Source organism: Ambystoma mexicanum, chromosome 8, assembly GCF_040938575.1.
Source record: "Ambystoma mexicanum isolate Mex_15411 chromosome 8, UKY_AmexF1_1, whole genome shotgun sequence".
Taxonomy (NCBI): Eukaryota; Metazoa; Chordata; class Amphibia; order Caudata; family Ambystomatidae; genus Ambystoma; species Ambystoma mexicanum.
In genome coordinates this window covers 1,570,331,595-1,570,354,409 of record NC_090929.1, presented here as the reverse complement: position 1 = coordinate 1,570,354,409, position 22,815 = coordinate 1,570,331,595, and the positions used below count along the sequence as shown (strand labels likewise).

The 22,815-nt window shown below is 46.8% G+C and overlaps 1 protein-coding gene across 2 annotated transcripts in view; it reads right to left on the bottom strand.

Moving 5' to 3' along the window:
• The window catches only part of RBM20 (RNA binding motif protein 20), a 1,237,556-nt gene that overhangs the window by 383,591 nt on the left and 831,150 nt on the right, over window positions 1–22,815 (bottom strand). For both annotated transcript variants that reach the window (XM_069611772.1, XM_069611773.1), the window contains exons 3-4: window positions 1,837–1,898; window positions 1,650–1,741 (exon numbers count right to left, since the gene is read on the bottom strand). In XM_069611772.1, coding sequence (XP_069467873.1) covers window positions 1,650–1,741; window positions 1,837–1,898 — 154 coding nt within the window. The remainder of the gene's footprint in view (window positions 1–1,649; window positions 1,742–1,836; window positions 1,899–22,815) is intronic.

The following is a 22,815-nucleotide window of genomic DNA, read 5'->3' as shown; positions in this document are numbered from 1 at the left end:
CACCTCTGCCCTAATTCATAAGGCACTGCCTGAACAATGCAAGTGAGGTGGCGGCGAACACTCCCATCATCACCAATGACATGGGAGTGATGAGCCCACTAGCAGATTGTCTCTCCTGCTGATTTGCTAGTTCAAGGATACAATACACTGGTTGCATGCTGAACAGACTGCCGCGTGTATGCTTGGGGCAGGAACATTTATTAGCTCCTTCCGCTTGCCTCCTGCAGGCCGCCATGGAAAGGCAAGAGGAGCCCTGCCTTCCCTTTCCATGGCGGCCATCTTGGAAAAGGATTTTCCTTTGTACACAGGAAAATCCCTTTTTTTTTGTACCCCGGGTTACAGCTTTGGCAACCCAGGGTGCTAATAGCCTTAATGCCCCATTCTAATCGCTTTGCACGGCCCGATAACTTGGGGTGCTGGGCCGTTATCTCCCGTTCCAGCCACATTGTGATGCAAAAGAAATCATTGTGCATATGTTAACGTAAAAGAGTGGGCAGTGTGCCATTTCACGCCTAATGGCGACACAATGGAAATGACATGTTGAAGACTCCAGCCCATTTGCAACACCTCTGGCCAATTGCCTCTGAGTTCAATACACAACTTATAACAATCAAATTGGAGAATATTTAACTAATCTAAGCACTTGCCCGAATATGAGAAGTGATATTTACATGATCATAGTCAAAATGGGCTCGTTTAACAAGCCATTTCAGTGCAAGTAGCACTCATGTTATACGACAAATCCTATGTGCAAGGTGCTTGTAGGAAGCCTCTCTGTGTTCTGAACGACTTCCTGCACCATTTAACATCGTTGCACAGTAAAAGCCTACCTGCCACAACAGAATCTGCTCATGCCATTCATAACTGAACTGAATGATAAGTGTATTAAGCTTACTGTCTTCTGATGAAGTGAACCAAAATCCTTTGCAGAACTGAGCTGTTGCTAGAGATGATATACTCTATATGATAAAATTATATAATATTTTGCCCTTTTGGTAACTAACTTCACCGCCCTGGGGCATTTAATTATGGAGAAATCTGGTGATACATGGACATAGTGATTCTAAAGAGTCGGTAGGGACATGTCAGGTATTTCTTTGTGCTATGTATCTTTGTACCTTTTGCACTACATACTTATGTTCCTTTTGGAGGTACCTGACTATCAGCAAATCCAAGTTCCAGTTGTGTTGGCTGGTGTTTTGTGTGCCACATCCTTTAAAAGCCACCTCCTTACTAAGGCAGGACGGGCTACTGCTCCTACAGGTCTAATCAAAACTGCCTCTACTAACAAACGGACCTACGGTTACTAAAATTGAGAGGTCAGGCAGAGGCTACAGAGGGCAGACCGCACTGAAGATGCTGAGAATTGAGGAAGCACAGGACAGGACCCTTTCCATAAGTATTCATAGCAGCTGTGAAACAACTAGTTTGAGATGTAGCTGTTGTGTCCGTGTCTACACCCGAGTTCACCCTGCGTTCTAGTCATGCTGTTAATGCACTAGGTGAACTAGGCAGCTATCACTCGAGGCATCGTCGTATTGATTGAATGGCACCCTTAGTCATGTACAAGGTGGCATCCATTTTTAAAGGAGAACATTCCAAACAAAAAACATCTTGCTGAAGTTACTGGTGCAAAGAATAAAATTCACCTTGATTACTTGAGGGAATAAACACTGCAGTGTTGTTCGGAGACGAGCACAACATGCCCTCGGATGAGTTGCCGATACACCTAATCCCAGTGCTGAAATTAGAGGAAGGATAAACTTAGCAAAAGAGTGTCAAAAATTGGTATACGTAGAAACTGATTTTTTTCAAAAGATCTGGGCATTTACTCACTTTTCCGAGTAGACCATACAGTTCTGGATGTGCATTTTGCCCTTAACATGAAGCTCCCAATCCTGTGTAGGAATAAGCACATCACATGTTTATTGAGGTTTCCTGAGTTCCTTCTAAACAGACCTATCAATGCAATATGCAAAGCCTACTTTCATTTAGGAACCCTTCTATACATTCAAAATATCTACCGTGGTAACAGTCCTTCTCCCAAGACATTATGTACATCAGTACTATGTCACTCTATGTCCACATGGACCACTGAAAATGATAAGAGCACATACACTTTGGAAGATGTATCTCGAAATCAAGCATTTAGACTTGTGAAAAAGAAATGAATACATTCAGCTAAGTGGGCAAATTGTCAAATCACAAACATTTCTGACCTATAAGTGCATATTTTACACAGGCCTTACACGTGTAAGTACATGGTTTTCATGGAAGTTGAATCTAGTGTGCATGGCCTGGGTTAGGAAAGTTGTTGAGGTTGGTATTATTTACTTGAAATACATTTTCAATGGAATATTTTTCTTATGAGTATACCTTTCCTATACACAAAAACTATACTACAAATTACACTTTCTGCACTACAAATGCTTACACCATTTTGGAACACGTTAGAAGTAAGATAAGCGTGAGAAATGCTCTGCAAAATATTTACGAATAGCCACTTAGCCAAGGCTATTCACCTCAATTGCATTGTATTTTCCCAAGACTTGACTTGATACACATTTAAATGCTCTGTTATGCCGATGTGCTTGGATTTTACATGTGCATTATTGTTTATTTTATTTGAATTTTTGCCAGCGCTGTTTCTACCCAGAGGGTTTCAGAGCACCTTACAAAGTTCACAAGTGAGGAGATAGAAAAGAAGTTACAATATATTTAGGACAGGATAGGAAGATCGGGATTGACAGAGGATTGCAGGGGAGATGGTCTGACTAACTTAGGTGGAAAAATAGGTATGTTTTGAGGCTTTTTTGGAAAATGATTCTGAATGGTGTAGTACGGATGCAGAGTGGCAGTGCATGCCATGATCTGGGTGCCCACAGGGTGAATCTTTGTTTTTACATACAGTTAAGTTTGCAGAGTCGAAAAGCATAGGATATTTTGGTTGGTTTGCCTGGTGTTTGTGTGGGTAATGAGTTTCAGTTAGTTGTGAAGGTCTGATGCGGTTTTGAGATGGATGGCTTTGTATATGATGCGCAGTCATTTGAAAGCTATTTTCTGGGATATGGGAGCCAGCTAAGCTGGGAGAGGACTGGGTGATGTGTGAGTGTTTGGGTGGGTGCAGTTATGTATGGCTTGCATGGGAGAGGGTGCTGTTGGAGAGTCCAGAGTGGATGGCATTTCCGTAGTCCAGCTTGGACAGCAGTCATCAGTATGAGTATACCTTTCCTACCCAAAAACTATATTACTAATTACACTTTCTGCACTACAAATGCTGACACCATTTGTAGTGCAGCAGTCATCAGGATGAAGGATGTTTCTTATCTTGCCTAGCAGGTGCAGTTGAAGGTTGCATGTTTTGGTGACCATAGCTATGTGGTGTGTGAAGGATAGGTGGGAGTCAATTGTGCAGCCTTTCGGATCAGACAGGTGTGGAGATTGGAGGTGGATATGTGTGGGTTGCCTGCAGTGAGGTCTTTAATCCAGGGGCGGGCTCAGGTTTGTGTCTTGTGGGGCACATAATGAGATATTCTGTTTTGGATGGGTTGAGTTTGAGGAAGTGGGTGGCCTCCAGATTGTGATGTTGGAGAGAGAGCATTTAAGGGTGTGGAGTTGTGAGGGGGAGGGGATTTGGAAGTATATGTGTGCTTTGTTCATGCATTAGTGAAAATGGACTTTGTGGTTGCTAAGGGTTTGTCCAAGGGATTAAACATATGGGTTCAAGAGATGGGGAGTTAGAGAGGAGCCTTGCAGAACTCTGTACTTGCCTCAGGGGGGACAGATCGATACGGGCTTGGATACAACGTGTGTGCTGTTAGTGAGGAAGGAGGTAAACCCGTTGAAAACAGTGCATGACAGTTGCATATTGTGGAAAAGGATGTTAATGAAAATGATGTGGCTGCTGCTGTCAAAGGCAGCAGAGAGGCGCAGCTGCTTGAGGAGGGCTTTAAGCCCTTTGTCAGTGATGTTGTGGAGGTTATCCAGCCGGTGAAGTGTAGTGGTCTTGGTGCTGTGGTAGGGTTGAAAGAATAATTAGGAGGCGGTTGAGCCAGTTGTTTGTGGTGATGTGCTGTTGGAGATGGCTTGCGATGATACAAGGAGAGACCAGGGGAAAAGTTTAAAGACACAGGGATTCAGCCCCACTCGGAGCAACGGACAATCAAAAACTTAAGAATCCAAGTGTCTCTCAAGATTCCCTTCCTAAGTTTGGACGACTCAGTCCTTGGACCAAATAGGTATTGAGTCAAAATTAATTCACAAACCATCTATAAACATACACATTTATTAAGAAAAAGCAGATTGAATCAATGCAATTTAAAAACAAATTGTGAAAAATGACACAATAAAACATAGACAGTATTCATCACATTTCCTATGTTCTAAAACTTTAACAGCCCTACTGCAAAAAAAAACAATGTTAAAAACACCCTATCTATACAAAACTAACTTATACAGTGCAATACACAAAATTCAAAACAGCAGTCGAGTGCAAACAAAGCGTTGGTGGGCAGAACCGGGGGGCTCCTCTAATAAGGATTGCCTCACTGGACATATAAAACAGGTCTAATATATACACACGTGTCCCTTCTCTGCAACAAGGGACCAAGGACAACTCAATATGTTGTTAAAGGCACTGCTCTATTTTCCAGTGCAAAGAACACCCAACATGTTTCGTTCTCCTAATTGCTTGGAACGGGTTGTACAAGGAACTTCTTCAGGGGACCAACTGCCCTTCGTAACCAAGACACTACACAACAGGGTGTGATGCCTACAATAAAAGACAAGTGGGCAAAAACATACAGGACCAAGAAAAACGGAAGCCAGGAGTCCAAAACCATGTATTCAAGGTATGCTAAGTATCCTTTACACAGGCGGATTGGTGCGTCTTCAAAGTAGATGGAAAATCTTCCACCCGTAAGCACGTGGGCAGTATAGTGGTTATCACGTCCTATTCTTATGGCAACTGCGCTTTACATGTACCAGTAACTTTCCGACAAGTCCAACCAAGGACGTAATGGTTGTAAGAGGCGTGCTCAATAACACGGGAATGAACCGTAGCACACCAAAAGGGGCTCAGTATCTCTTGTTCCTGCCGCTCGGCTGCGTCTCCAGTTCGTCGCTGGCTGCGATGAAGCATTCCATGATTTCACAGGGGTATGGCAGGAGAGTGATGGCACAGTAGTTTTTAGGGAATGTGGGGTCGAGGGATGGTTACCCGAGGAGGGGGGAGATTTGTCATGTTTTGAGTGTTGAGGAGATAGCAGCATGAGAGAGATAGGAGTTGATATTGACCTATTGTGGAGCCAGGGTGGTGATGCAGTTTGATTTTGTCTGAGATGGGCATGAGTCATCCAATACGTGTGCTTGTTTTGGCTTGGCTGTGAGAGTGAGGAATGTATCTTGATTGATGGAGTGGAATGAGTTCCATTTGTTAGAGGGTTTGGGAGTAGGAGGTGGAATGTGAGTTGAAATAGTCTATTAGAAAGTTGAATACTTAGGTGGATGGAGGCACGGTGGGGTTAATGGTGGTTTGGCAAGTGATTTGACAATACTGAAAAATCTCTGTGAGAGATTGGTGGGAGTGCTTGGAGGTAGTGGGCAGCTTTTGTCTTGCGTATTTCCACATTTTATATGGAGCTGCAGTGTTTGAGGGGTGTTTTGTTGGAGCTGCATGGATTCTTCTGCCAGGCTCTTTCAAGGCATTTGGCTTCTTGATTGATAGGGAGGAGGAAGGTGTTGATTCATGGTTTGCAATGGTAGTTGTGAGGTTTTTGTGTTTTAAGGGGGCTATTTTGTCGAGTGCATGCTTGATGATGGTGTTGTAATTGTTGAGGATTGTAGAAGGGTGTGTCAAAGGAAAATCAAAGGGTGAAATGAGTGGCACTAGGGCTGTGTCTGTAATGTGCTTGATTTGTCTGGCTTGGGGAGAGGAGATGTGTGGAGAGGGTTGCAGAATGAGTGTGAAGGGTCGTACAAATTAGTCAGACAACGATACCCAGATTTAATTCCACACATAAATGTGATTTGTGCATGAAATCAGAAGGTCAAGGTGGTTACAGATATATGTGTGGGACAGGTGATGTTTTCAGTAATGTCATAGAGGTGCTGTCTGAATGGTAACTACCTGGGCTAAAATCTCCAAGGCAAATGTTGGTGTTGAGGGAGCTGTAGTTGTTGGTGGTGAAGTTAGAACATTTAGTACGAAAGTAGGGATTGTGTGTTGGGGTGGTAAGTTAGTTGGATGAATATAGGGTGTGATGGAGGGGAGCAATTGAGAGTGTACCAAAGGATGTGTATGTTGGGGGAGTGGGGTTTCTGAGTGTGGGTGAGTCTTTGTAAATGATGGTAATGCCACTACCTGCTTATGTGGGTGGTCCCTGTTGTAGGTGAGATGGTGTTGGGGAACATCTCAGAGATGATAAGTGTATGGTGGGCTTTTAGCCGATATCTGTGAGAGAGAGCATGTCAGGGGTGCCTGGTGAGGAAGTAATTAATTGTGTGGTTGTCTGCAGGTGCAGAGTGACAGTTGAGAATGCATGTGTATGTAAATAGTTGTTTCAGTGGAACTATTTGTAGGAGTTTGATTTCCTGTGTTTTGACATGTTTGTGGCACTAAGTGGCAAACATGGACCAACATGAGACAAATAATGATATAGAAAAAGATATTAACTCCTCCTTAGCTATGTCTGCCTTTTACTCTGAACGCCCAGGCAATTGGATGCCCAAAGGAAGTTGCTTAAAGTCCCAAGGTGACTCGGGAACAGATAAGAATGGGGATTAACAATCCAGTCCTCTTTATACTTTCACTGGAGCAGAAGTTTAAACTGAAGGTGGAAGTAATGAGCTGCACAGAGGGGGAGGGGGATGGGTTCAACCATTATGTAGACAATCAGTGCGTACCTCACACACGCATAATGCTCACATATGTCCATTAATTCCTTATTACATTGCTTAAATTGTGATGTTTTGCAAGTGTTTTAGGCCGTCAAATACCTCCCGACTCACCTGCATAATGTGCAGATATGTTGTTTCATTTCAAACAGAGCTTGCATAGAGTTGTTTTACTTGCCTTAGCAAATAATAATTAGACAATATTCTGCCAATTTAAAACATGCCATAGGAAATGTTCATGTTGCTTAGGGGAAGTAGAGGAGAAGGAAGATGTGAGGATTGGGGAAGAAACATGGAAATGCCAGTGTCTCTGACCGTGGTTTAAGTCCTTAGACAATTTCCAGGGTTTGTTCTCATCAGGTAAAGAGGAGTTGGGTGTGCGACTTCCTTTAACAAACACTGTAAAAGTCAACAGTTTTGGCTTTCATGTAGGCATGGGGTAGGCATTTTCAGGGCACTGGCATAATTGCACTTCCATGCCACAGTATGGTAACAGGTGGAAAATGGGGTGATTATCTGGGCCTATTATAGCAGTGCCTGGCAAATACTTATTAAAACCCTACATACAAGCCAACACTGATGGCTTTGTTAATGCTCATTTTAAAAGGACTTCAGTGTAAGGAATAGAATCACGTGGGTGAAGGCACACGTGGTTAAGACGATTTGATTACACCAGTAATGTGTTTACAGCTACCACTAATCCCCTAACACTTGCAGGCCAAATGATGTTGCTGCTTGGATAGGACTAGCTCATAGAGATCCTCGGATGATTTTTTGGCCGTGGAGAGGCAAATATTGAAAGCTAATGGCAATAGTGATTAGCAAGGCAATGCAAAGCCATGGGCAGGCAGTGGGTCGGTAAATAATCGAACAGCACTCACAAGCGGTGTGTCCCATCTTATATGTGATCTACCTCCTATCTGTACTCCCATGCCATAGTTTCAGCTTGTAGGCAGCAAAACTAAAATGGAAAATTAAAACCCAAAATATGGGCCCACTATCAGTGTGTGTCTGTTGTGTGATGTCTCAAAAGAGGTCTTATTCTGCGTACAACTCAAAACATTGTCTTTTGTTTCTGTAGCATCCTGGGGATTACCAGGATAGTTCGGTCTATCCCAAGAGACTCTAGATAGCAACTTGAAACTTACACCACCTGTGGGGTAATATTTTAGTGTGACAGATGTGGTGGCCAAACAGTACATGGTTCTGCAGTTTCCACTCCACTCTGCAACATGAGCTGTTTCAACAGTCTCTGTGGGGGCTGTGAGGATTCCAGCAAAAGAGACGATTTCTTTCCAGACTGAGTGGATTCGTTTATTTCCTCCAACTGCAGCCTCACTACAATTCTGTGTCCAGGTTGTTTGCTGGCTTCACCAGGGGCCACCTCTGAGAGAGAAGTGGATGACATTGCCTGAGGAACTGGCCCCTTCAGTGGAAGAACAAGACAAGACTGCAATAGCCCGGCTTGTGGATCATCTCTGGCCTGGACGTGTGTTAGAACAACTAAAAAAGTCGAAACCATCAAATTCTGCCAACCATAGTATTTCCACATCAACTATACGTACGTATGGTCAGGAAGGAAAGGTAACTAAAGCTAGGAATACATGTTAAGTAAATAAGAAATAAATTGGGGATTTGAAAAAATCAGAGGAAAGAGGGTATGTAATGCCCCATTTAGAAAAATACAAATAAAAAAACCTCAATACAAATAGCAATTTCTGCTCATTTTAAGGGAATTTGTTATTTTTGTAAAATGGCAGAAAAGCCTACGGCCTTTCTACAGCTTCTAGAGGCTATCCACCAAAGACAGAACAGAGTCAGCTGAGGGTTGTGCTTGCCATTGCTTGCACGAGGCCGACTCCACGTATATGTGTTATTTGGTGGCAAAGATCTGATTTCTGGAAGCCATGTATGTTCTACCTAACTCTTTTGATTTGTCTGTTTCCCTCTCTTTGTCTCTTTCTAACTGCTTCTCTTTCTGTGTATTTTATTAACTCTTCCCTCCTTTCTCCCATATCTCTCTTTCTACATTGCAAGCTGCAAATAAAGTGGTTATCAAGATGATGATGAGGTTATTTATTGAGCCATTTACACCGTGACATTTTATTATAAAACATTAAAAAAATGTATAGCATTGATTTGAGGCTTGAACACTGATTCTAATAACGCAGAGGTTGTAATAGCACCTGCCATTTAAAACTCAAAAGTCAAGATCAGTGCCAGCAAACGTTGCAAATTAAACAGGTACTATTTTTACTTACATTTTTCAAATATATATCCTGAGCATCTCAAAATGGAAATGCTTTTAATACATTTCACCAATCAATATATTGGATCTCAGTAGTGGCTGCTATTAAGACGACTCAATGGCCCTCATTACGACCCTGGCGCTAAGTGAAAAACGATGGCGGTAAATGATTACCGCCATCGTTTTCCGCTAAGTCCGATTATGACCCGTAACCGTTAACTACGATGCCATTAGCGGCATCGTAGTTAACGCTGCCGCTAACTGCTCCAAGGACGCGCGCACGCGACCTCCCACACCGTAATTACCGGCATAGCGGAAAGGTACGCGAATGCCGACCCAAGCAGACATGCACCTAACGCCATCACCCAGCCCGTTAAGTACCTTACCGCATTGTGCTAATGACGCCATCGCAAACCAACCGTAAATGGCCATGTAAAGTGAATCCAGCTGCCACAGGTGCACAGAAACAGCACAGGTGGAGGCAATGCAGACTCAGGTAGTACAAAAAGAGCACACCCCACCCCTTCCCACACCCAGTCACACTCCACAATGATACCAATGGGACTAGCAATGTTGGGGCTGGAGGACCTGATAGCAATGCAAGTGCTAAAACAACAACAACAACAACAGGCAGCACATAGCAGACGCAGGAGGAGAAGGAGGGCAAGGCAGGGCCAGCAAGCCCCACAAGCACAGCCAGTGCCACCATGCAGGCAGCCCCCAATCCCACGCATCAGAGCCAGTCCATTCAACCTCACTGCTGAGCAGATCCACACCCTGTACCTTTTGGACCGGGACACCATGACCGCCATCGTAGACATGACACACAACGACATCGTCAGCATGATAGAAACACCAACCGCCATCCCACCCCTACTGGAGGTAGTGTCTGTACTCCACTTCCTGGCCACAGGCACCTACCAGCACACAGTGGGGCACTTGCATGGCATTTCACAACCATTATTCTCACGTACACTTATCCAAGTGCTCTATGCCCTCCTCAAGCACACAGACGACCACATCTCATTACCACGGACTGCCCAGGAGATTGCAAACACCAAAGTGGGTTTCCATGCACTAGCCGGCATACCTGGTTGAATTGGTGCCATCGACTGCACCCATGTGGAATTGATGGTTCCACATGCCATGGAGGTACTGTACCGCAACCGGAAACAATTCCACTCAATCAACGTGCAAATGGTCTGTGACTCCAACAGAATCATCACACATTGTTGTGCCCGATTCCCCGGAGCAACCCATGATTCAATGGTCCTGTGGAACTCCACAATACCACGCTACATGGAGCGACATGCAGGCCCAAGATCCTGGCTACTCGGTGAGTCTAATGTCATGACCATGGAAATGTGAAGTGGGTAGGTGAACGACGTACCAATGCATACTCCACCTGGCTGAAAGGGGGGGGGTATGATGCATACTCCACCGGGCTGAAAGGGGGGGGATGATGCATACTACACCTGGCTGTGAGTAGCAGAGACAACGGAGCCAGATCATACCCTAAAGCAACCCAAACTTCACCCAACACCAGCAAACCCAATACATGATGTATGCAGCCCTACCATGTGAATGAGGTCGTGTTCCAACCATGACACAACCATCTGCAAGTGCATTGTACCAATTCAGACCACATTGACTACAACGAAATGCACCTACATGCACGTCACCAAACACCATCAACCGAAAGGCCTGTCCCCCATAACTGCGCACGAAGGAGGCACAACACACCATTACACAGACAGCAGGGCCCCCAAAATGTCCCTATCAACATCAGAATTGCTCACTGGGGTCATGATGAGGCCGACAGCAATGTTGCAATGATGTGAGCATTGACATCACAGGACACGTGCCAGGCAACCAAAACAAACGGCATGAACGAACACAGTGGATGGGCACTCACAAGGCACTCGACCTCTCTGCATACATTGGTTGATGGCATGCAAAACAGGCCATGAGAGCCATGAGCATATAACGGTCGCATAGTGTGAATCAATTCACACTATGTGGTCCAAGTGGTCCAAAGTAACAGTTGGATGCAAGCCATGGTGGCACATCATGTTCTGAATTAGACGTCATGACTGACACATACATTCTCGCCCACATACAGGTGATGCAGGCTATCCCCTGAAGAGGTGGCTCCTTACACCAGTACGAAACCCACAGAACCAGCACGAGGAGCACTTCAACCGTGCACATACACGTACCCGTGTGGTCATTGAGCAGTAATTCGGCCTCTTGAAGGCACGGTTTCGCTGCCTCAACAGGTCTGGCGGGGCACTCCTGTACCGCCAATAGAAGGTGGCAAAGATGGTCATGGCATGTGTCATGCTACACAATGTGTGCGTCAGACGAAATGTGCCCCTGCCCCCTGACGCAGAACTGCAACCACCTGACGATGAGGATGAGGAGGGTGCAGATGGGACCGCACCTCATGGAGGAGGCGATGCACAGGAGGGGCGTGAAATGCGTCAAAATATCATCAACCAATGCTTATAGCACACACGGCTGGTGTGTATCACATGGAGACGGCACTTGGGGCACTGTGTGTCTCTGGGTCATGCACACTGTGGACTGTACACCAATAAAGCACACAGCCGCAATGAAAATGTCCACACATTTGATTTGGGAAAAAGGAAAATGTGTATTTCAATTGTAAATTGTTGTGACACATCCCCTCTCCCCTCCCCCCTGAACACCCCAACACACCCCTCCCCCCTCCCCCTGACCACCCCAACACACCCCCTCCCCCCTGAACACCCCAACACACCCCCTCCCCCCTACCCCCTGAACACCCCAACACACCCCCTCCCCCTCCCCCCTCCCTCTGAACACCCCAACACACCCCCTCCCCCCTCCCCCCTGAACACCCCAACACACTCCCTCCCCCCTGAACAACCCAACACACACCCTGTGAGTGGCTAAAGATGCCTGTAACAGTGGGCACACGCTATTGCAAGCCCCCTCTCCCGGCCCCCGGGGCACCCCTGCCTGTGGAGCGCAGGTTCCGTCCCGATCGTCGGACGGGGCTGCTCTGGGCAGAACTGGCAGCGGAGGATGTCCCTGGCTGCTCACGTGCATACATGTCCTGAAGGGTGTGGGACAGCTCTGAGAGCACACGGGGCACGGCGGCAAGTTCCCCACAAATGTCCCTTGAGGTGGACTGCATTGCAGCCCTCAGGGTCTCCGTGCTCCACTCAATTTCGGACCTTAGGGTCTCCGTAGATTGTTCTATGGCTGCCCTAGCCCCCCCACATTCCGCAGCATGCTCATTGAGGAGCGTGGACAGCTGTTGCTGACGTGCAATGACATCCTCAAGGGACTGTTGCCTCTGCTGGGCCATGCCCATTGCAGGTGGTGTCACAGAGGGGCTGCTCCCCTCCTGTGGACTTTCAGCGGGGCATGGGGTGGATGGCCAGTCCTCTTCCTCTGGGTGCTCCTGTGTGGGATCCTCATGGGTGCTGGTATGGGACAAACAGGGGGAATGAGGCAGGTCAGTGGGGCGTCCAACATCGGGCTCCTCTGTATCGGAGTCAGAGCATGCTGCAATGGCAGCTGTTTCCCCGATGGTGCTGCTGCCTGCAGAAGCGGTGCCTTCGGTGGTGGACAATGTGGGGACGTGTGGTGCTGCTGCTGCTGGCCTGCTGCCTGCTGGGGTGCCTGTCGGTGGCCCGTCCTGTGTGCTGGCAGAGGATTTTGCCTGCTGCGGGGTCTCGCTCACTGCAGCTGAGGTGGAGGGTCTGTGCACGGTGGTCTTGGCCCTCTTGGCTTTCTTTGTGGCAGGGGTGTCCTCATCCTCGGGGTTGGATTCTGAGCCTGTGGTGGAGCAAAGGAGGGAGAACATTATTGATGGGTCTGCGGACATTGGAATGGCAATGATTGACATGATTTTGGTGACTAGATGAGGCACATTTGAGGCAGGGGCATGCAGGTTGTCTCCTTTTTGTGTGGAATAAGGGTGGAGGTATGTGGGTGCCTGCAGTTAGGGTGTGCATGCTACATGTATACAGGGTGGAGGTCGCATGTGGCTGTGGGCAGTGTCCAGCTGATGTGTTGCATTTACACTCTAGGGCAACATTGTGCTACACATGAATGGACTTCAGTGACTACAGCATGTCTTGATTTGAAGCACCTACCTTCATCGCCTGATGTCGGCGCTCCTCTTTCCATCCCTCCTACACCTTCGATGCCTTCCATGCCTATTGTGCTGGCACATATTTCCTCCCATGGTTGGAGTTTGATTGGGGAGTCAGATCCTCCCCCAGTAGCCAGGCCCAGGTTGCGATTAGCGGAGATGATGCTTCTGACGCGGAGCCTCAGGTCATCCCATCGCTTCCTGCATTGCTGTGGGTTGCGGGGTACGGTCCCCACCGCACTGACACGCTCCCAGGGTCCATATGGCCTTCTTTTTGGCTATTGTCGTCCTGGTCATTTGCGTAGAAAATACTACGGCAGCATTGTTCTGAAGAGTCTCAGCGAGCATGGTCAGTTCCTCACGAGAAAATCGGTCCTGGCGCTGCCGATCGCATGCCTTCTTCACAACTTTGGGCATTTTTATGTAGGTAATTGGGTGGGTGATGGGTTGGGACAGGTCTCAGGGTTGGATCTGGTATGGTTGGGGAGGATGGCAATGGATTGTGTTTTTCAAGATGACCGCGGTGCTGTTTCCCGTTCCGCCGCGATGACGCTACTTCCGGTTCCGCTTATTTACAGTGACTGCTAACTACGGTGTCCGCTCACTACGGTCGCCGCTAAAATGGGTGGTGGTAGTGCACCTTGCGCGGCGTACGATGCTGGTAGGGGCCATTTCCGCCATGGCGTAATTTACATTACCGCCATGGCGTAATGCTTGTGCGCGATGGGTCGGAATGTGATGCTCTTTCCGCAATTGATCCACGGCGTAAACGTTCATTACGCCATGGCGGTAATATCAGATACTTACCGCCTGGGTCGTAATGACCTCCAATGTTTGGGTAAGAGCTGGTTAAGTAAGATATTGCAAAATGGTTGCAGCAGTTGCATTTAACATTAAATAATAGTGTTTAGGGATCAAAACAATGCACCTTGTGGTTGTCAGACAGACTTTTGGACAGAGTTAGGAACGATTTTGTTTTTGAAACTTTCCCTCCATAGTTTCCTATGGAACCCCATTCTTTTTTATCTATTTTTAAACCTCTTCTGACTTTTTGAAGGGAAGTAAAGCCTTAGGATTCCCTTCTCTTGCCTTTTGCTCACATGTTATGGGGAAACTGATCAGTCCTTCAGACTGTCAGTGCTGAGAAACATTGTTTCCCGTTTTGAATTCTTGCATTTTTATGTTGCACACAGCATCTTAACAGGCAGTGCAATAGGGATAGTTGTGTAACCCACTAGCTTTTTACAAAGAGAATTTTGGGTTATGCGCTGGTGTTAGCACTTACATTTTTACAGTTTTTGCATTATTTATTGGTTTGCACATTCACGTTTACCGCGTATGGCTACTAAATGTGGCTACTACCCTACAATGGCCGTGCCACATGATTTCTGCTTGTTCTTTGGCCATATTGTAGTTTGGGCTTCTTCCTGACTTCTCAGGTCAGGAAAATCCTTATAAAGTCATGTACTTGCCCAGGAAAGCTGCTGCTTTCGTGAGCTAGTGAGCCTTTGTGTGTGTGTGGTCCAGAAAGGAGGCCATGGCTGTCTAGTGTCAGTCCACATCCTAGGTGCCAGAAAGTCTACTATTAGGGTGGATGTGAAACCAGTAGTTGTGCCTTACTGGACAACTACTGGCTGATTGAATGGTGCAGATCATTACCATTGGTGAGCTTTCGATTTGCTTCCAGCTAGAATTTTGGATTAGAGGCGGACCTCATCGGCTATTCTTCAGATCTACGTTGAAGCAAAGAATCACTCGAAGAGCAGACTGCTGAAAACCCGAAGAAGACTCCTGACGTGGCCTAGCATCCCTTCCAGTGTCCAGCCCAGTGAAGCACTGCTCCTCTACATGTTCTCCGAAGACCCTGAGCGATGCTTTAGCCCTTGGACTAGTGGGATCAACTAGTCCTGATGCCTTATCGAGGGCCAACTCTCTCGTGGGCTACCCCACCAGAAGCATCACCGTTTCATGCTCGAGACCGGACCTTTTGTGGTCACCAGCTTGTGCCAGAAGTTACTTTCTCCCCAAATTGCAGCTTTCAAACTTCAAGGGAGCCTGTCCTGAAGCAGCTGCTGTCACCGCGACTGGGAGGATGCCTGTCGCCTGCAAACGGTGATTGTCGCTGGAACTCACCATCCTCCATCCTGCGAGGTGCCCTACGGAGGCCTTTTTGGATTCTGCCTTTCTTCACCGACAGGGGTTGCATCTCGTATTTCCATCCAACTGGAAGAATCCTCAAACCTGCAACTCCTGGACACCTCTCACCAGAAACAGTAAGCAACAGTGTGCCTGTCCCTCCGGCCCTCCATAGGATAACATTGTGGACATGTCCAATCATCTCCTCTCTCCATTCCACTCTCCTTTTGTCGTCGAACCTGGGTCAGGTATCCTGTCCTTGGGTTAACCTTGGGTCTTAAAGAAAGGAGAACACTTACCTTTCCTTAGGTAAATTGTTGTATAACCTTTAATTATTTTGTACGTAATCACCACCACAAGCCCACTGCATCCTTTCTAAAGAGAATACTCACTGCTGAGAAACATTGTGAGTGACCCTGTGACATTTGGGCACAAAGGACCCCTTCATTTTAGGGGCTGGACTTCTCAAGTTAGGATATTGTTCTTGTGATTGGTTCCCTTTGTTTGCTGCATCTAACTTACCTGCATCGCTTGGTTAAGTAATCTGATGTCTATTAAACTAATGGTGATTGGATATATTTGTATTATACAGTATTGTGTCATAGTACTACCTGTTAGATTCATTTTTCAGTGTTTTCTGAAGGCCTAAAATAAATAACTGCATTTTAAAAGTCACTGTCTAAATTGAATTATTACATGTAATTCTGTGTGGACTCATTGCGGACCCCTGACCCCACTCACACTTTCCTGAGACTAAGGGCATCATTACACGGACGGCAGTAAGGGTTTACCGGTACCGGTAAGGGCACCGGTACCAGTAAACCCTTACCGCCTTACTACGAAGGTCCCTTTGCGGGTTGGTACTTTAACGCCTGCTGTTTAGCAGGCGTTAAAAACCAGCCCGCAAAGGGATCAGGGTGCTAATTACGGTACCGCAATTTGCGGCACCTTAATTAGCACCTTCCCCATTCCCATAGAGCCCCATGGGGCAAAAATGGGAATGGGGAAGGGCAATGGGGGAAGGGGGAATTACCGCCCCGCCAACCTTGGAATAGGGCGGTAATTCCCCTTTCCTCCAAGGCAGTACTGGTATTTTACCGGCATCGACCAAGGTGCTAATAGCTCCTTGGTCCACCGCCTACCGTGTAGTGAGCCCTAAGACTTCAATGCTCATCCATGTACCTTGGTTGGGTTTTGGCTAACCTCTCAGAGCTCCCTGTTCACCATAATAAGGGTGACCTCCTAAAATCTGCCCACGAGGCCAGATTCTAGAAATCCATCTTGACAGATAGTAAAGTTGAACAAACACTCAGTAGTATATGAAGACTAGTTATGGGGTACTCAGAGAGGCTTCAGACATGCTACAACTGGAATGGCAACAGCGACACATCCTCAAATCTCAAAGAGGTGCAGAGCAGGGTTGGGGAGATGGTATTGGGTTTGGAATTACAGAAGGTACTGACATAGGTAAAGAACTGTGGCAAGCTCAAGGAGGCAGGTGAGTTGGATGATGAGACCAGGGATTGATTTGTTTATTAGGATAATGAATTTGTAGCGGGACCTAGTGTACACTGTAATCCAATCATCATGATGCACATTGGGAATGTGTAGCTTAGAAAGTTGAACAGAATGTGGGTGAGAAAAGGCAGCACTCTTTCAAATTGTCAGGAGCAGAGTGAAAAGCAATCAGGTAGTCTGTTGCAGTAGCCCAGTGCATTAATTAGGGTCTTGGCAGAGTGGATGGAGGGAATGGGTGAATTTCATTGATGTTGAGTTGGATCTATGAGGAAAAGGTGGAGGTGGGTGGTAAAGTTGGGGAACCTTAATTATCTGCTGAAATGTATCCTGAGGTTTCAAGTAAACGCAGAAGGACATTGAAGTAGCTTGGCAGGGCTGTGAATTGGGCAGAATGTGTCTCTCTACTAAGGGATGGGAGAGTGGCAGTTAGTAATGTAAGTGTACAGGAGCAGCCAAATTCCTCTGCAGGAAGTCCCGCCCCACACCCCCGCTACCTGTATGCGGGAAGCCAGAAGTCCTACCATGCTTGATACCAGTGACTGTGACTATTCCACAGAGAGTCCTCGAGACAAAATATCCTCTAAGAAAACCCTCTCCTTGAAGAAATGAAAATCTCGTGTCTCCTGGAAGAAGTCCCAGAGGGAATATGAAAATGAGAGAAGGAGAAGTTGGTGACGTCACAAGAGATGAGCGTGACACACTGGGAAGAACGACTAGAGAAGAGGATGTATAGTCCTTATAGAATCTGATGCTGAAATAAAGAATCGAGTAAACTTTCATATGCAGAATGAAGATTGCATGTGTGAAGAACACTGCAGAAAATGCAATTCGTTTTATGTTATGTTATGTTATTTTAGGAACATTTCTATAGCACACGTCACCCTAAGGTATCTTGGCGCTAGAGCGCAGGCATACGTACCTAACCAGAAGAGCCAAGAAAAGCCAGAAAAAAACACTCCTGCCTAGAACAGGAATGTCTTTACAGCCTTTCTGAAGGCCAAATGTTTGGGTCGTTTTTTTATGGGCAGCGGAAGCTCGTTCCATAGTATAGCACCTGCTATGGAGAAATGGAGAAAGCATGTCCTCCAATCCGCATACACCAGCAGGACGGCACAACAAGCAGGACCGCAGATGCGGAGTGCAACCAGCGATTGGCATGGTAGCGAGTAAACTTTGCTCGGAGGAATTTCGCACCCTGTTCGTGCAGTGCCTGGTGGATGATACATAGGGCCTTGAACCTGATGTGTTCAGTCACCGGCAACCAGTGGAGGGACCGTAACACTGAGGAAATGTGGGTTCCATAAGGAGTACCAGTTGTCACACAGGCTGCTAAATTTTGTAGGCATTGCAGTCGCTGAATCAGCCCCTTTGGCTGTGCCAGATAAAGAGAGTTACAGTAATCCAGCCAGGATAGTACCATAGCTGCCACCACCAGTGGATGAAGAGAGGCCGATATCATGGGGAGCACTTTCTTAAGTACTTCAAGCTGAAAGTAACCAGCTTGGCACACGGCTGCTACTTGGCTGTCCATGGATAAAGAGGCCGACAGGACTACACCCAGATTTTTCACCTTCCCTGCCGGGGTAGGAAGGGGAACAAGAGAAGAAGGCCAGAAGGAAGATACCCAAAGTGAAGGATCGGGGGGACAGCCCACCACCAACACCTCCGCCTTGCCTCTGTTAAATTTAAGCCAGTTGTGGTTCATCCAATCCCCCATGGCCACCAGGCACCCATGAAGGCACACCGACATCTCAGCCCGATCAAGGTCTAAACCGATTAGGATATGAGTGTCGTCGCATAAGAGTAGCACCTGACGCCGAAGGAGTGGATGAATATTAAATAGAATCGGAGACAAGGAGGAAACCTGCGGCACTATACAGTCAAGTTGACATGGGGCAGAAAGAAAAGGGGCATACAGAGAGTCTGAGTATGATCAGCCAGGACCAAAGTGAACCAGGCCAGTACCTTCCCAGATATACCCACCTGAGCAAGGTGAGACAACAGGATGGGGTGATCGACAGTGTCGAATGCAGCTGACAGGTCTAATAAAATCAGGGCACCCACCCCACCTGTGTCCACTAGCCTGGCCATATCATCCTGGACAGAGACCAGAACACTCTCTGTGCCTCTGCCAGGTCTAAAGCCGGATGGAGCAGGGTCAGGAGATGAGAAGGTTCAAGAAACGTTGAAGTAAGAGTGACACCAAAGACTCAAGAAGCTTTGTGAGGAAGGGGAGAAGAGAGATAGTATGGAAATTAGCCAGAACAGTAGGGTTCAATGAAGGCCTATTCAAAAGAGGGATACACCTAGCAGCTTTTAATTCCTGATGGACCAGCCCTAACTGGCAGGAGTTGTTGATGGCAACTGTGATATCCGCCAGGAGATCTGGAGCAATCTTTTTCATGTTCACCATTTTCAGAGAACTTATCACCCCCTCCACCAGCACTAATGAGATCATTAAAAAAGAAGCACGGTGCTCGAGTATACAAGCAGCCATGCTCAGCAACATAGAATTACTCCAAGATATAATTCAGGCGCAATTCATAGCCTTACCCAACCACGACCAGCCTCCCTTGCCAAACCTCCCTTTCCACAACTCCACCAACCTGCTTTTCTCCTTCCGTAACGTCACTGAATCAGAAGTCCTCTACCTCCTCCATCATCTCAAACCATGTGCAAAGGAGACATCTGCCCTCCTAGCATTGTTAAGGAATGCACCGCTTCCCTTGCACCTCTCCTAACGGCATCCATTAATGCCTCATTTACTACAGGCACTGTCCCCTTTAGCCTCAAAGAAGCTTGGGTACGCCCTCTACTAAAAAAACATCTTTAGACCCCACCTCCCTGAATAACTACCGCCCAATCACCACAATCCCGTTCCTCCTAAAAATCCTGGACAAAGCGGCTCACAAACAAATTCAACACTTCCTTGAATCCAACTCCATCCTCGGTAGAAGACAATCAGGGTTCCGCAAAGGCAATGGCACAGAAACTGCCCTCCTATACCTTAAAAACCAAATAACTGAAATCATGGACAAAGGCAAGTCAGCTCTCCACCTACTACTGGACCTCTCGGCTGCCTTTGATCTTGTGGACCACAAGATTCTCACCTCACATATCACTAAGGCAGCACAATTCTCTAACAAAGCTTTCTCCTGGATCACATCCTTCCTAGAAGGAAGAGCCATGAAGGTTTTCTCAAACCAGGCATGCGTGGCTCCTACCACCATCCACTGCGAAGTCTGTCAGGGCTCCTACACAGCCCCTACCCTCTATAACCTGTTCACTAAGCCGTTTTTCGACAAACTGGACTCCCTCAGCATAGCTTACACCAACTATGCCGATGATACACAGGTACTCCTGCCACTCTCAGGCTCCTATGCCCAAGACGCTGCAGCCCTCCATCTGATCTACAGCACCATTCAAGCCTGGATTGCGGCAAACGGGCTATGTCTCAATGGCGATAAAACCGAGATCATAATTATTGTCTCCAAAGAAACACTTGCTAAACTGGGTCAAAGATACTGTAAATTCACCATTGACAACTCCCTTATTCCGGTCTCCTCCCAGTAAAGACACTAGGGGTCATTCCGAGTTTGGAGGCAGCCATGGTGCTATTAGCACCATGGCTGCCTCCAAACTCGGGTCCGGGTAGGCGGAATGGGGACTTACCGGGACATTCCGACCTATGCGGACCCGGTAAGTCCCCATGCCAAATACCATTCCCCATTCCCATTGAGCCCCCATAGAGCTCAATGGGAATGGGGAAGGCACTAATAACGGGCCCATTATTAGCTCCAAGTTCCCTTAACGGGTCCTGCTAAGAACAGCTGGTCAGACCAGCCGTTCCTGGTGGGACCCGCTAAGGGACCTCGGAATAGGGCGGTAGGGGGTTACCGGCACTGGCATCCTTACCGGTGCCGGTAACCCCTTCCCGCCCAACTCGGAATGACCCCTAGGGGTCTATTTGGACTCCACTCTATCCATGATGTGACAGGTAAGCGCTATTGCCTCCGCTTCTGCCCATACCACAAAGCTCATAAATGCTGTAAAACCCTTCCTATCCAAACAAAACCGCCTCTCAATAGCCCGAGCTACCATTGGGGCAAAACTAGATTATTGGAATGTCCTTCTAGCAGGCACCTTGGCAAAAAATCTAAAAAGACTCCAAGTCATTCCAAATAATGCCCTTGGAGAAGCACTAAATATAGCTGAAAGGGACTACATTGCCCAAGCCAGGTGAGATGCTCACTGGCTCCCTTTGAAGCAATGGATTACGTTTAAGACTCTAACCCTAACACACAAGTGCTTAACATTCACAGCCCCACCATACCTATCTGAGACTATTGTCAGAGATACCTCCTCACGTCCAAAAAGAACCTGCCACGCTAACCAACTGCGCATCCCTCCCATCAAGAGGGCCAAAGCGGGTGGAATTGGTTTCCCATATATAGCACCTAAACTTTGGAACTCCCTACCCAACACACTCAGAGCTGAAACTTCCCTCCCAGCTTTCACGAAAGTACTAAAAACCACATTGTTCAACTAACTTGCCTCCCCCTGCACCTATCGCTCTGCTCGCTCCTCTTCATTCCTGTACTCTGCCTGTTCCTAAGAATGTATTATGTAACTAAGTATGCTGTCTTTGTAAAAGCGCCACAATGCCTCTGGGCTGCTGTGCACTTTAAAAATGTTAATAAATAAATAAATGACGGCCAAAGGGACAGCATCCAAAGGGGAACATGACTTTATCTTTTGAATGGCGGCCAGTACTGTTTCTTCTGATAACCTCGGAAAGGACAACCACCTCATTGGACTAACAGGGTCCACGGTTTGAAGTGAGCTGTTTTCACTACTAGAGGAAGTGATTGCCATATTTGAGATATTCAGACGAATATTCATGATCTTAGTAATAAAATATTGAGATAAGGCGTCACACAAATCCTGAGTAGGTCTAAAATTAGGGGTCACTTTGGCTGATGAAGAGAGGAATTTGACTACTGAGAAAAGCATAAAGACGACTCGATTTTCTCGGTCAGATAAAATGTTTATAACTGTACAGATGCAGCAATGCAAGTAGACTAAGCAATCATAAATGCTGGCTATACCGCTAGCTGGTCGGATAGCACAGCGAGTAAAGCGTGCACTTTGACATCTGTGCAGGGCCTGCTGACGCAGGTTCAAATCCCGGCAGGACCAAACTCAGCCCTTCCTTCTTCCAAGGTTGATAAATGAGCACCACACACCATGGGTAAAATTAAGCAGCGCTCAGATACCTGAGGGTTCGTAGCACTATATAAAAGCCAAATTATTATTATTATATGTAGTGAATAGGCAGTAGGCGGTGCCACCATTATATAGAATCGGGACATTCGATGTCACAATTTTAGTGAGCTCAAACCGACAGAGAAAGAAGGATTAATAGCTGTGTGTGTGTCGCAGCAAAGAAGTAGCTGAAGATTGAAGACCAAGAAGGGCTGTCTGGCCTGGTGTCAAAGGCTGAAGCAGCCAAGAACTGGTTATCAGTCCTTGAAGAACAGTGACCGTGAGACGCTGAAGGATCCCTTGTTAAGTTGCAAAGAGAGAACACCATGGGTGCCTAGTTTCTTCATTTACGACAATTAAATGCTATAAAATGGGTTGATTCAAAGTCTTCTGTCACGTGAGTCAAGGAAGGAACTAGAAGTGGGCATGCAGACCAGAACCTTGGTATGCATGTGCTCACACTCCCTTATATTCCCAGAGAAGAGAAACTACTAAAAGGCCAAGTTCAAAGGCATTTGCATGGAAGAAGGCACAGGTGTTGCAAGATAACAGCTAATTGGGCGGGGAGACGCGATCAAGTCCACCCACTGACACCTGGGGGACCAGC